This window comes from Stomoxys calcitrans, chromosome 3 (genome assembly GCF_963082655.1).
Source record: "Stomoxys calcitrans chromosome 3, idStoCalc2.1, whole genome shotgun sequence".
Classification (NCBI taxonomy): Eukaryota; Metazoa; Arthropoda; class Insecta; order Diptera; family Muscidae; genus Stomoxys; species Stomoxys calcitrans.
Window position 1 is genome coordinate 73,384,690 of NC_081554.1, and position 15,592 is coordinate 73,400,281.

Here is a 15,592-nt window from a genome sequence, read left to right on the forward strand (position 1 = left end):
CCCTGAATAGACTCCGATTGCGACTCCACAGCCCTGGTTGATGCTATGTTGAAGACCAGGATTGTCAACGCATAGCTAGCAGAGAGCTCGATTTGAACTGGAGAAACATAAGTAAGGCTCTTATCACCTCCTTTGTAGGTCTTGGTTATAAAATGCTCAGGGCTTTTGAGTAGAAAGGGTAAGAATGTTTTCTGCGTGGATCATTTGTTGTTGTTGTAGCAGTGTGTTGTACACTGAAGCGGCAGCCATTGCCGATGAATTACTCCATCATTCCACTATCCACAACCTGTGGACGCGCCCGGTAGATCACAGCTAGGCTTCTCGTAATAACAATAACCACCACACAGATCGCACCTCAATGTTCCAGCCTGTGTTCCAGCTCACAGCTATCCCGTGCGGATGATAGATCGGTTTATATGGGAGCTATATAAGGTTATGAACCAATTTGAACCATATCTGGCACAAGTGTTGGAAATCATAGCAAAACGCCAACTGCAAAACTTAATCCAAATCGAATAAGAATTGCCCCCTCTTGAGGCTCAAAGGGTCAAATCGGTAGATCGGTTTATATGACAGCTATATCTAAACATGGCCCGATTTCGGCCATTTACAATCCCAACCGACCTAACAAATAAGAAGTATTTGTTTATAATTTCAAGCGCCTGGCATTATTCCTTCGAAAGTAGGCGTGCCTTCGACAGACAGGCGGACGGACGGACATGTCTAGATCGACTTATAATGTAATGGCGATTAAGAATATACTTTATTGGATCTTCACCCAATATTTCGATGTGTTACAAACGGAATCACTGAGTTAGTATACAGCCATCCTTTAATGGATGGTATAAAAACCAGCTGAGCTGAAATAATAATACATTCCATTAAGGAACAGGGGAAATCTCTCTTTTCTCTTTCTCTCTTTTCGTCCAACAAAATTGAACGACAAATCATCAAATATGCTTATTTATACAGCCGCCTTTTTGAATCGGCTCGACCGACGAGCCGCCTCCACCAAAAAAAGGCTTCGCTTCGTTCTCTGCACACGGGCAAAAGTCATTGATTACATAGAAATTAGGAAGTCCTATAGGCTTCTTGACGGATCTTGTGTCTTTTAACCTTCGCAATCCTAAAATCCTTCATACAATTTCAAACGACCGTCCAATGGAACGTGCGCGATCAAACGGTTCATGCTAGGACGAAATTGGTTAGGATACGCAAAGAATACCTTTGTATCATGGCCAAGGTTACCACGTTTGTTGTGTTTCGGACCAACATGTGATGGCAAGGAATGAGACGGCAGATGTGATAGCCATGCCATTGAATCATTGAACCGGACCCTAATGACGCTTTATACGATGACAACGCATTTTAAGCGAGGACAGATGAGGGCAGGCACCTCACATATACCTGGATTTGAAATATATAAACGGATGCGACCAGACTAAATGGAGGCACAGGGCTAAGATAAACAATTTCATTGTAGAAACGACCATCCACTCGAACGTGCAAAACGAAGGCTCTTATATCGATCTATGCGATTTAAAACTGGTTAGAACATTAAAATAGCATCTTCGTATCATGGGGAAGGCTGTCAGATTTTGTAGGGTTTCGGGCCATTATGGGGTGGCTGGTAATAAGGCGGCGGACGATTTAGCCGGACGATTTAATGGGTCTCTGATGAGTGCTACCCATGCTACTGAATCCTTAAATCCGCCCACCTAGGTGCGCTTTCTACGATGACAACGCAAATGGAGCGTGGATATGCTGTGGGTTGTAGAGCGGTTAAGGCCTTTTGACTTACAACAAGCCAATTACTGGATTAGGTTTATGTCCATAGTGGCACGGGGCGGATTAATACCCGCATCCTCTTTTCAACTTAACCTCACCTAACCTTAACTTAGTTTTTCACGGAAAAACACAGCATTTATACGTGCTCGCTCTGATAGGAGTCCAAAATGGTCATTGCAACGTCAGGTCTTTGACGTTGCGCTGGGCATAGAAGAATGCGGACTTCCGCAGTGTTTATGGTTGTTGTTGTTCTAACAGTTGTGTTCCATCTTTCGTCTGCTTGGTTCTGTTGAATATCCAGATCCTGGATCTCTGCGACTAAGGTGGGGTGCGTGTGGCTGGGCAGTTACACAGCTGGCGTGTGTTGTGTGTCAGAAAAACTGAATTTTATAGGGCGCAACTCGAATTTCGTTGAAATTTGGTGTGTAGATGAGGCTTGACCCCCAGGAACACTAATCTGCAGTTTTGGGGGCAAAGGCTCCGGGGTCCCCTAGGGGCAAAAAACCTTCCTTGAGGGCAAACGGTCCAACCTAGGCAATATGGGTATCAAATGAAAGGTATTGTCGAGTAGAATACGAAAAATATGCCTAAAAATTAAACACGGGAAGGACCTACGGGGTCTTGCAAATTTTATTCCTTGTTAACAAACGCAATATAGATATAAAAAGAAAGCTACGAAGGAGTAGATTACGAATGAAAAAAGCTTCTTTCTTTTAATTCCAAGACACAGTCGCGACACACATATTGCATGTTGGCATCAATTCTTGCTCTGTAGGAGGTGGTCGTTCTCCAAGTATCACATTCATCAGGTAGCTATTCACCGCATCTGCTACCGTATCTGTATGAGAGTTGTCCAGACCCGATTAATATGACGCTTGATCTAGAGGTTCTCTCTTATAGAGCTGAACCTCTCACTCTAAATCCCGGCAGGGGATAACTATGAACACTACAGACTAAAACTTTGAGCTCCGATCTGTGTGATGGTCATATATAGTTATTACGAAAAGATAAGCTGAGAGCTACCACATGTTGCGGATAGTCGAATGCTTCATAAACGGAGAGGCCGCCCGGCACCGGCTCTTGCTCAAACACTGAGTGCCTATGATTTTCGATATTACAAGGCGAGTTGTATTGGCGCCTTTAAATAACTAATGGACATCACGTTCCCACAACGATCGATCCTACGGACCGAAACAAGCTAACTCATCTCTAGGATACAACAACACCATGTATGTAGATCACCCTTAAGCCTTCTGGGCGGCAGGGGATACCTATCCACAAGATAATGATTTGGATAACATGAAGTTATGTTTTCGCACGGCTAGGATCTTTGTCCCCTGATGGGGGTAGTCCACGTGAGAACTGAGAAGACAGCGTTTATGGTAACGAGGACGAGTTGAAGATGGTTAAACACCTTTTGCTTCATTCTGTCCGATATCGGGGAGAATACCCAGGATTATGGGTGAACACCTATTTCATTGCTACAATTCTTTCGTCATTGTCCGGCTTTGTCCTCTATTGTTGTTGTAGTTGTAGCCACAATCGCATAGGACCGATCGCCACAGGAACGTGATGTCCTCTAATCTTATCTTTTTTCAAGGGCAAATACAATGGACCTAAGGTCACCGAGCGAGGCGCCTAGCAACCTGCAGACAGAACAAATCATCCTCGGCAAAAGTTTTCAAGAGTCGATCACTTCGACCTGTGACAGGTCGTCCTCTGAGCGCAGGACGTCTAGCAATCAGAAGAAGACCGATTGGGTTGGTTTCAGAGAGAACACCATTCGCCGCTTCAGTGAACTGACATCCCCCTCTGATGTGCTAGTTCCGAGATATTAACGCAGCGGCCGCTTGCTGCGTCTCTTTCGAGACAAGCTTAATGATCAAAGATTTTCCAATGGAAAGGGAAAGCCAGAAATCAGAACACACCAACCACGATGGGACGTGTTTCGTTTTTGGTTAGAAGATTTTTCAACTACATTAGGTGTGGAGGTAGCAAGGGCCATTGGTAGGTCATACTTATGTAGAATATATTCCTCGAAAAAGTGTCTTTGATGAAAGCACCTTTCAGACTAGCTGCTCCCTTTCACCGTATGCGTTTTCTTTGTAGTGATAGACTTATTTTCTATACGAGTGACTACCTAGCTTCCATGGAATACATGTGTTATTTTTGCATCTTTTGGAAGTGGTATTGACGGCTTCGAACGCTAAACGACAGCTCTCGCTTTTGCTCCATGTGTCCAGGTTCGGCCGGGGTTTGCCGATTTTTTTTTTTTTTTTTTGCATGTTAGGGCGAACATTTTTTATTTCAAAATTTTTCGTTTGTTTCTCTTTCGAGACAAGCTTAATGATCGGAGATTTTTGCAATCGAAAGGAAAGCCAGAGATCACAGCTCGTTCCGGTTCAAAGGACCGATCGCCGCGGGAACATGATGACAACGATGAACGTCACACAAATCGGAGCTCAAAGTTCTAGCCTGTGTCGTGGTCACAGTTATCTCGTTTCTATTTCGAGACGAGCTAAATGATTGGAAATTTTTGCAATGGAAAGGAAAGCCAGAGATCACAGCTGGTTCCGGTTCAAAGGACCGATCGCGGCGGGAACATAATTACCATTGGTAATTTGCCTGTTTGTCGATCAGTTGCTTTTCGTTCGTCTGCGCTTCTTTTTTCGATCTATTTTCGTCTATATAGACGGGTTTTTTGTATTGATTATTGATGAGTTTTAAGCTCTTTTGACTTTGATAAATCTGCTTATACATCGAAATTCTTCCTAATTGCAGTTTAAACAAAGTCTTGAGTGATGTGAAAAATTCGTTTCGAGACAGACAAACAGGCTATTAAAGGCGCCAATAACTTGCCTTGTGATATCAAGAATCGTAGGCACTCAGTATTTATGCAAGAGCCTGTACCGCCCGGGCACTCACTGCGAATTTCCGCTCCATACCTCTAATAGTCGGCTACTGCAGTTGCTACTACTCTATATATAGCGTTCCACTATCCTCAACCTGGAGACGCGCGGGGTATTTAGGCTTCTCGTGACAACGATTAACGCCACACAGATCGGAGCTCAAAGTTCTAGCCTGTGTCGTGCTCACACTTATCTCGATGCGAGAGTACCTTACTACTGTCCTCAACCTGTCTTTAAACACTCTTATAGTTCTCGATGCCTGGAAAATAGGCAGAGTGATCCCGCTACAGAAGCCTGGAAAGGATCCGAGTTTGGGGTAGTCGTACAGACCGATCTCCCTTCTCTCACCAGTAGCAAAGACGGTTGAGGCATTACTCCTCCCGAGCCTCATAGCAGAATTTCCATTCGCCGAGCATCAACATGGATTTCAAAGACTGCATAGCACAACAACAGCTTCGCATACCATCACCGCACACATTTGCTGTGGCTTCTATCAGCCCAGGCCACGGGATAGGACGGTCCTCGTGGCACTGGACTTATCGAAGGCTTTCGACACCAAACTTTTCCATACCAAACTATTTGAGGACATCGCCAACACGTGCCTCCAGCCAGGCCTGAAACGCTGGGTCGCGAATTATCTGTGGTCCCCAGTCATTTGTGGAATTTAGGGATAAGAAGTCGAAGCGTCGTAGAGTGAGTTCTCCAAGGTGGGGTGATATCTCCGGCACTGTTTAACCTTTACCTATCCTAAATTCCACCCCCTCCAGATGGCATACAGATCGTATCATATGCGAACGATTGTACAATCATGGCTTCAGGCCCCCCACCCATTGTTGACATCTGCGATAGGTTGAACGTCTACCTCAACGAACTTGCCTCATATTTCGCTGCAAGAAATCTGAAGTTTTCTGCCGCCAAATCTTCAGCCACATTGTTCACTACAAATATGCGTGAGGTGAATTCCGAGCTGGCTGTGATGGTGAGTTGATTATGATTACGGAACGGACCTAGCAAGATGTGAAAACGGTTATATTAAAAGATAAGTGCCCCGGGAGGCCATCGTAGCGCAAAGGTTAGCATGTTCGCCATATGAGGCCCTATATCATTGAGCTTAAACTTGAATCGGACTGCACTCATTGATATGTGAGAAGTTTGCCCCTGTTCCTTAGTGGAATATTCATGGGCAAAATTTGCATTTGCAAGTGCCCCGATTACCCCCAAAAAGATAAGTGCCCCGATCAGGACTATATGGACACCTAATGATAGGTATTTGAGATTTTATTGTGATAACGTATGCCAATGTGGACTCGAAAGATACGGAAAATTATAAAAAAGTAAAATTGAATTCTTTCAATTTTTAATCCCTTCCTATGTTCAGACTGACGGTATTAAAGACAGACTGAATTATCAAGGTGTAAAATTAATACAAAAATTTTGACTTGGAATAGGCGACACATAATTGGTTTGCAAAAATATTTTGTTCTAACTTACCATTGGTATTGGTGACTGTTCATCTGGCAACTGCAAATCGGCATCTGGTTCCGGCGACGGTGCATTTACATCCGGCGATGGAATCGGACTGGCTAAGGTCGGTGTGATTTCATCCAATTTCTTTTTGACCAGTTTTATACGACTACCAAAGTTTTTGTAGGCCTTAAATATTTACAATAATTGCAATTAGTTGCTTATGAATTTGAATACAATTTGTTCCAACTTACACTGACAACAACCTTAACTTCTCCCCTTTGGTTGGCATAAAATTTTACCGCCGTATCCAAGTTAGTTAGAACCATTTTACGACTTTTTATTTCAGCTTGCAAATTCTTGTTGAACGCCTCAATGTACGCCGCATATCTTTCGAGTTCCTTTTCAACATCGTCCGAATGAGATTTATCTTTTAAATGTTGTTTGATACTTTCTATATCACAATTGGGAGCTTTTGGCATTTTCTTAAAGCTTTTGTCTGTCATCTCTGAGAGCTCGACACACTCTCGTATGCTTGTGATGAGGCTGGCATTTTGATAGTCCTCAGAATCAGGTATGGTAGGATGAGATTTTTTCGGCGGTGCAATATTAAGCAGTCCACAGAGATCGGTCAGAAATTCTTCATTATAAATTTCCCTTTGCTCCCAAATGCTAAATATTCGCAGTATCTTATTTTTCACCTTTTCATCTCTATAAATAAAACAAGTAAATTCAAATCACCGTGTTATGAGCTAAGTATAATACAACAATACATACCTAACCATGGTGGTGGCTTTTTGTAGGGCTGTAGCCCAACTTTCAACAAATTCCAAACGTTTTCTCTTGCTATATTGTATGACATCATTGGCCAAATAAAACAGAACCAGACGATGTTCAACACGAACTGTAAAAAAAAATTTTTCAAAATAATGATAAACATTAAACCTTTAAAACTTTAAGAATGTAAATAAAAAAATGACGACAAATTTCCACTTTACTAGGGACAGACTATAGACACTAGAGGGAATTCAATACCATGGCAGCCGGTGTTGCGGGCGCCTGAACCCTCGATACGGCCCTGCACCACAGCATGTGCGCAAGTTTCTTTGGCCACTGTTTTTTTTTATGATTTACACACCTTTGGATGTTGGGAGCAGTTGAAGGCAAATAATGATGTGCAAAATTACCATGATTCCTTTGGCTCACGGTTTTTGGGTAATTTGCCTTTACCATGGCAAGTGTTTAGGCCCTCTATTTGATGCACTTTTGTCGATTAATTACCCAAAGCTATGTGATATGGTGTTGATTGATCTTGGTGCGTGGTGGACAATGAGACGGAAATTCAAGCCACCAGGCTCCTATTGTCTCCGGAACGTTTAATAATTTCTTGTTTCTTGATTTAGTATAAAATATTATTTTTTGGCGGCGTGCTTCTATGGGTTTTTTCTCGCAAATGGCAAATCACATTGACATACGCAGTTGCATGAAAGAGTACTGAGGGTTACCATGTAACTGAGAGAAAGGGTAGTTGTAGTTTTTTGTTAGTGTAAACGTTGTATTTAGATGGACCACCGAATCTTATGAATGAATTTAAAATTTGTTATACGTTTAAAATAAGAGATTAAGGGTAACATAAGAGGGCGGGGTAAGAGAGATTAATTAAGAGGGAGATAGTTAGTAGCTACCTAAAAAGGGATAAATAGAATAGGTTTTAATGGAAAGGTTTCGATAAGATGGCTAATATGGAAGTGGTTGAGCCAAGCCCAGCTTGCTAAGATGATGATCAAGCCATTTTGAATTCAAAAGCCGAATAAGGCAGAACTTTTAGTTGCGAGTGCGCATAGATCAAATTTTGAACTGTGGTGTTTTGTACCAAAATTATAAAAAGGAAATAGTTTGCTTTGGTTACTTATAACTCAAAGTGCATATAAGTAAGCTGATAAAGTGTGAGAATTGAACAGCCGGTCACATCAAAATAATTATTTTTTTTGGTGGAAATCAGGTGCGCTCTGAAGTTTTGTTTTAAATTCGACTTGAGGTTAATTTGATTTTTATTCCCAGTAGTGCCTCATTAGTCGAGACTGAATATTGAAACGACATCGATTGATGCCCTGGGATAATCAATTCAGGAGGCGAAAATAACAAGAGAAGCTGGTCACAATCTGGGACAGGGCAAAGGTGGTGACCAGCGTACTATTTTTTTGGTAAACCCCGTTCGAATCCTCCTGACTACAAATTCCTGGAAATCAGGTAACAATTTTATTCTCAACAATTTGAAAAAGGAACTTTGTTAGGGAAAAAAAAAACCCGGCTGGAACGAAGTTGTGATAACTGTCTAGGCATCAGTAAATCATATTTTAAGACGCGAAAAGAGGAGAAAGTACAGCAGCAATCGAGGAAAAGATCTTATATGTTTAACGATACCAGAAAAAAAAAAGAACAATATAATTGAATATTTAGATAAGGCTATGATTAAGTTTTAGAAATTATTTAGGCTAGCCAAGCCAAAGTTAAACTTGTAACGTATAGAAATCTAATTCTTGTTTTTTTTTTGTCTTTGGCCAAATCGCGTCTGGTTAAGTGTTCAGAACTTGAGGTTACCGTGGTTAGGCAATATACGTTTTAATTCTGATTGTTAGATTTTAGGGAGCTTCTTCAAATCCTAGTCAGGTTAGAATAACCGCCTCCGGTGGCATTGAGGGTTATGAATACATAGTCCGGAATTCGAAATTGTCGCCATTAGTGATTTCGTGTAATTTCAGTGTTTAATATTGGCTTCTTAGGCGTTAAGGTTCTTAGTTTATATATATATATATTTTTTTGTCTGTCATATTTACTATTTTTTTTTGTAATGAACATCATATAGCTTGAGGAATGTTTATTTATGTATTTATGGTTAGCCTCTTGTTTAATTAACAAATTTATAATATAATTGTCATTTTAAAGAACATGATGTGCTAAATTTTACCATAATGGGGTGATGAAGTGAAAGGTAAGTGGAAAAGTGAGGCGGATTATGGGGTCGCAGAGACTGAAGGGATTACCTTCGCGGCCATGGCAGGGTGGGCGGCCAGGGTAAAACATCTTACCCCTCGTTCATAAGTGTGTGTTGGCTTTGCTTAGTTTTGTTTGTTGTGTTTGCATTTTTTAATTGTTGCAGTCCTTTAGGGCTAGATTGATGGGATGAAGCCACACCCAAGAGTGACCGTCAAGAGCTAGTTAGGCCTCCAATCAATTTAGTGCCACCAAGGACTCATAACAATATGGCGCCCAATCGAAAGCATTTCGGCTTATCAGCCGACGATAGAAAATGATAAAGTGTATAACAGCGAGACACAGTACATAGACTAATAAAGTATGCAATAGACCTGGAAGACTTGTGGGATTATATGATCTTTAGTCAGTACAGTTCGTAGCCGTTACAGAGAAGATAACTCTGGTGATAGATGTACGACAGGAGCTGACTAAGCTCACATTATCTTAGAAGTGGATAGATTATGCCTTACAGTAAGTTGGTAATTTCTTAGGAGTTCTAGATTATTAGACCCAATAGACCAATGGACTGTATTTGCATGTTATATTAAAGTAAATAGTTTCAGCTTGAAATTTCATTTGCGAATTAACAGAATTTTACCAACGGTAGCCATTCAGGGTTGGAGACTTGAAGTTTGTAGTACCGATAAGGAGAAGTTGTTGATCAGGGCGATTAATAAAAAATCGTCAAAGTGAGCAAATGTGAATTGTTAGATAATGTTCCGTTTACAGTAAGATTGATTTCCAACACACAATAGAACGCTCTGCACGCAGAGGGCCAGCATGATTTAAGTTTTACCGCAACACTACCATTTACAACCATCACCCCAGATTTGAAGATTTATATAGGATACAAAGAATTTTTTTTTATCAACAAATCTGGTTTAGAGAATTTATATAATATCGAAAATGAAATTTTAACTTAAAATTTTTGTACAAAACGTGATTTTGAATTACATCGAAAGAGGGAACCATCTAGATCAGATTAAGGCAACGGATTACAATCCATTAAAGATATTAGGCACTCTGTTTCTTTGGAAGGAATGAATATTCAAACGAGATCGGCCACGAGAAAAAGGATAAGACAAGTAGCTTTTGACCTAAACCACTCATCATATGTTATACCGAAAAGGAGAAAATATAAGAAAAGAGTTAACAGCATGGCGAATACATCTAGGAATGAAGATTATCAAGTGAGGGATCTCTCAGGAAGCATTAACTTAGCACCGCAGAATACGGCGACCACTTCCAGTAATAGCCAGAATAGAAGTCAGCCAGTAAATACCCCCGAGACTAATGGAAACATGGACCCCAATATGAGGGGCATAGAAATAGGTCAGGCCTTGGCTATACAAAGGGTTTTGGAGGATAAAGTAAAGAAGATGGTTAGAGATGAAATGATTGATGTTAAGAAGACCATTGGAGATTTGGCAACAGCGGTTCAGGAATTGACTCGTAGTAGAGGAGACAATGACAACCGAGGCAATGTGTTGGTGAACAACATTGATGAACGGCCAGATGGGAGAAGTCATCCAACCTTTTCAAATCCCGTACACAATGGACAGGAAAATGGAAATGAAGATTTAGGGTTGCCATCGGGCAGTCAAAATCTCCAATTAGGTCATTTTAACAGTAATAACCACAGAAGTGATAATACGCCAACTTATTTTTCTGAGAGTACACGGGATAATATGCCCTTAATGAGAAGAGATAACGAGACTCTAAAACTTAGAATAGACAAGTTTGGACTAAATTTTAACGGAAACACCCGGCAAATGAGTATTGATACTTTCATATTTCGTCTTGAGCATCTTCAAGAACAGTATAAGATTCCGTGGAGTGAGGTATTAAGAGATTTCCATGTTTTGGTATCTGGACAGGCAGAAGAATGGTTTTGGCTAGGGGTTAAAACGAGACAATTTTGTGATTGGCCTGGGCTTAAACACGCTTTACGCAGCCGTTATCAGAACACTACAAGTAACTGCGAGATTATGAGAGACCTAGTGGAACGCAAGCAACAAATGAATGAGTCAGTAGACTCGTATTTCCACAATATGTGCCAGATCAGATCGACATTAATACAGCCCATATCGGAATATGACATGATAAGGATATTGAAGAGAAACATTAAAGAGAGCATAGGCAAAATTATTTACCCAATGAATATATCGTCGGTAGAACAGCTACGCTTGGAATCTAACGAAGCGGAAAGGATGTTTCCTAAAAGAGCACCCAGGGATTTCCAACAGCATAGACACCTAAGACAAGTCAATGAAATTTATAGTAATGACCATGTATATTCTCAAGAGGATAACGAAGGGAATGTCGATTATGAAGAGGTTGAGGCAATTAGAATCAACCCAGGATATTCAAGACAAAAATTGACTTGTTGGAATTGCCGTTTACAGGGCCATGGATTTATGGATTGTCCATCACCTAAAAGAGCTTTGTTCTGCTATCGTTGTGGCAAGCCAGATGTAACAGCCCCAGTATGCCCTGCATGCCAGGAAAACCGGAAAGGAGGCATGGGGAAGACAGGAGCCCCACGCTCATCAGAAACTCCTGTAAACTAAATATATTGAGAAGAGGGAAAGAAAGTGATTCGGTACCTCAAGACGCTGAAGTAAAGAGTATCGAGTACAATCCCGCTGAAAGACATTATAAGTCTTTTGATGAGAGACAGAGAAATTACAAAGAAGTGAGAGAACGAATATTTGAGAAAGAAAATTCGAAAAAAATTTCAAATAAGATTAAAAAAGTTAGATCAAAATTTGGCGAAAGGCGCCGAACTCGAAGAAACGTCATAGAAGCGGTACAAAGAATATGCCGAAATGAGTATGACCCACGAATATACTTAGAGGTAAAGATTCAAGGAAAAAGTTTTAATGGTCTGCTCGACTCAGGAGCATCAGTCAGCTTCTTGGGCAAAGGGTGTCGCGAAGTCGTTCAGGAACTAGACCTACAATATCAGCCAATGATAAGCAATGTCAAGACGGCCAGTGGCCACCAACACAGAATTCTGGGAAGCGCAAAAATCTATATTGAGTACAATAATCAAATACACCAGATTTTGATATACCTCTGTCCAGATTTGGAGCAGCCCCTATATTTGGGCATAGATTTCTGGCGAGCGTATGGCCTAGCGCCTGATATAGTAGGTGTAGAAGCAATGAACATAGAAGACCTGCAAAATCACTTTAAAGACAAAAATGACCACAAAATGAAGCCACATGATTTGTCATTAGAGCAACAAAAGGAACTAGATTCGGCTATAAAGTGTTTCAAAACCTTTGAAGAGCACGGGTTAGGAAAAACTACACTGGAGAAGCATACGATAACCCTGGTTGAAGATGCGGTTCCATTTAAGGACCGATACTATCCCATTTCTCCTGCGGTACAAGAGATAACTTATCAAGAAATAGATAATATGCTGAAGTTAGAAGTGATAGAAGTAAGCGAAAGTCCGTGGTCAAACCGTACTACGATCGTACGAAAACCCGGAAAGAATCGTTTTTGCCTGGACGCTCGCAAACTAAACAAGTTGACTGTAAAGGATGCATATCCTTTACAGAATATAGATGGGATACTCAGCAGAATCGACGAAACATACTTTATAAGCAGCGTCGATCTTAAGTATGCATTCTGGCAGATTGAGTTGGACGAACAAAGCAAGCCACTCACTGCATTTACCGTGGCAGGCCGACCCCTCTATCAGTTTAGGGTGATGCCATTCGGCCTTTGCAACGCCGCGCAACGTCTATGCAGGCTAATGGACAAAATTATTCCCCAAAAGTTGAAAGAAAACGTTTTTGTGTATCTGGACGACTTGCTCGTCATATCAAGTACCTTCGAGGAGCACATGAGACTTCTGAGGGAAGTAGCAAGTTGCCTAAGTGATGCCAACCTGACAATTGGACTTAAAAAATCCCAATTTTGTTTCCAGGAGTTAAAATATCTAGGCTTCATCATTGGAGGTGGTATATTAAGAACTGATCCTGAGAAAGTAGAGGCAATCAGAAGAATAAGAATTCCCAAGACCATACGTGAGGTTCGTAGTTTCCTAGGTACCGCTGGGTGGTACCGGCGGTTTATTAAAGATTTTTCTACGATTACCGCACCATTAACCGACCTATTAAAAAAATCCGGCAAATTCACCATTACTTCTGAGGCCATCGAAGCCTTTGATACTTTAAAGCGAGCGTTAACAACAGCCCCAGTTCTAAGGCACCCGAATTTTTCAAAAAGATTCTTTATACAGTGCGATGCTTCGGACTATGGAGTGGGGGCTGTTTTATTTCAATTGAATGATCAGAATCAAGAGTATCCAATCGCTTTTTATTCCCAAAAGTTGAATTCTTGCCAACGCAACTATACGGTAACAGAGAAGGAATGCCTAGCAGCTGTGCTAGCAATAAAAAAGTTCCGACCATACGTAGAAATGATGCCGTTTACGATGATAACCGATCATGCCAGCCTTAAGTGGTTAATGACCCTTAAAGACTTGAGCGGCAGACTGGCCAGATGGTCCCTTCAATTACAGGCCTACAACTTTGATATAGAACACAGAAAAGGCGCAGACAACATTGTGGCCGACATGTTATCAAGATCGCCTCAAGATTTCGAAGTATGTGAAATAGATGCTGAAGTCTTGAACTGGGATGCGGAGGAATTCAAAAGCAATGATTATTTCGAGCTCATCAAACAAGTCACCGAAAATGCTGAGAGACTACCAGATGTAAAAGTCGAAGACGGTAAAATATATAAGAGAACCGGTTTTGATTCTAATCCAACCGATCCTTACCAATGGAAAATTTGGGTACCCGAAGGTATTACCCAAGATATTATAGAGAAATGCCACAATCCAAACACCGCTGCACACGGTGGGATTGGAAAAACCCTCGAAAGGATCCGCCGTTTCTTTTATTGGCCCCGTATGACTGTCCAAGTCAAGAACTATATAAGGGCATGTCAGGTCTGCAAAGAGGTAAAATCTTCCAATATTAACATGATGCCAGAGATAGGCAATGAAGTTGTCACAGAAAGGCCGTTTCAGAAAATTTATATCGACTTTTTGGGAAAATACCCGCGGTCGAGGAAAGGAAACTGCTATGTATTTATAGTAGTAGATCATTTTACTAAATTTATGTTCCTAAAGGCCATGAAAGAGACGACAACCACGAACGTGATTCAATTCCTTACCAAAGAAATATTTAATACTTTTGGGGTACCAGAAGTTATACATAGTGATAACGGGTCACAGTTTATTTCGAAAACTTTTCAAGAAATGATCGAGGCGTACAAGATAAGACATTTAAGAACGGCGGTGTACTCGCCCCAGTCAAACGCTGCAGAAAGAGTAAACCAGTCTGTACTGGCTGCAATCAGGGCTTACCTCAAAGAAGATCACAGGGACTGGGACATGTATTTGTCCGAAATTGAATGTGCATTAAGGAACTCAGTACATACGGCAACTGGAGTGACACCCTTCTTTGCATTATTTGGTCTGCACAGATTCTCTAGTGGAACCGACTATAAGCTCGCAAGGAAACTTCTGTCCCTGGATGACCATGAATTAAATGACTTACCCACTAGTGACAAACTGTCACTTATTCGTGAAAAGATCCGAACATCAATGCATGAAGCGTATGAACGAAGTTCGAAAAGATATAACCTACGTGCTAGAAATGTTAATTTTTTGCCGGGTCAAGAGGTTTTTAGGCGTAACACTGTGCTAAGTGATTTTCAGAAAGGAATAAACGCCAAATTCTGCAGAAAATTTCTAAAATGTAGAATAGTAAAACCGGTAGGAAATAATATGTACGAGGTTGAATCAATGCAGGGGAAATCCATCGGTATATACCATTCAAAGGATCTAAAAAGTTAGTGCAATAATGGAAGACCTCCCATCTGTGATAAAATACGTGCAATATTAGGATAAGCAAAAGTTGATTATTGAAACAATTATACACACTTAGCTTTAGATTATGTGTGATGCTTGTTTTTTTTTGTTTTGCACGTAGAAAACGTTGTTGTGTCTCAATTGTTAACGAAATTTTAGAAGAGGATTATCGACACACCGTTTAGATTCGGAGTCAATAATATTGACCATGAACATCCAGATGGCAAAGAATTGGCACTACTATATAAAGGATCCAGATATGATATGAATACAGTTCATAGTTGATCACTGGATGGAATAATATTGCAACAGTTTATACAGTACATAAGGCTATACAGTACAGTATATTCCACATAACAACAGGCTAACTAACTACTGGTACAAAAGCTTACGCATGAGTGGAGTGACACTTTGATGACTTTAACCCTTGTTCACTGGTGAAGTCTGTTTTAATATCCAACGCAGTGCATGATAGCCAATTAACTCACCGAAGACCTAA

General features: G+C 40.9%; 1 protein-coding gene across 1 annotated transcript in view; it reads right to left on the reverse strand.

The window, feature by feature from the left end:
- The window catches only part of LOC106091988 (regulation of nuclear pre-mRNA domain-containing protein 2), a 32,447-nt gene that overhangs the window by 8,418 nt on the left and 8,437 nt on the right, over nt 1-15,592 (reverse strand). Inside the window, exons 2-4 of the mRNA XM_059364463.1 lie at nt 6,939-7,065; nt 6,416-6,872; nt 6,189-6,350 (exon numbers count right to left, since the gene is read on the reverse strand). Coding sequence (XP_059220446.1) covers nt 6,189-6,350; nt 6,416-6,872; nt 6,939-7,065 — 746 coding nt within the window. The remainder of the gene's footprint in view (nt 1-6,188; nt 6,351-6,415; nt 6,873-6,938; nt 7,066-15,592) is intronic.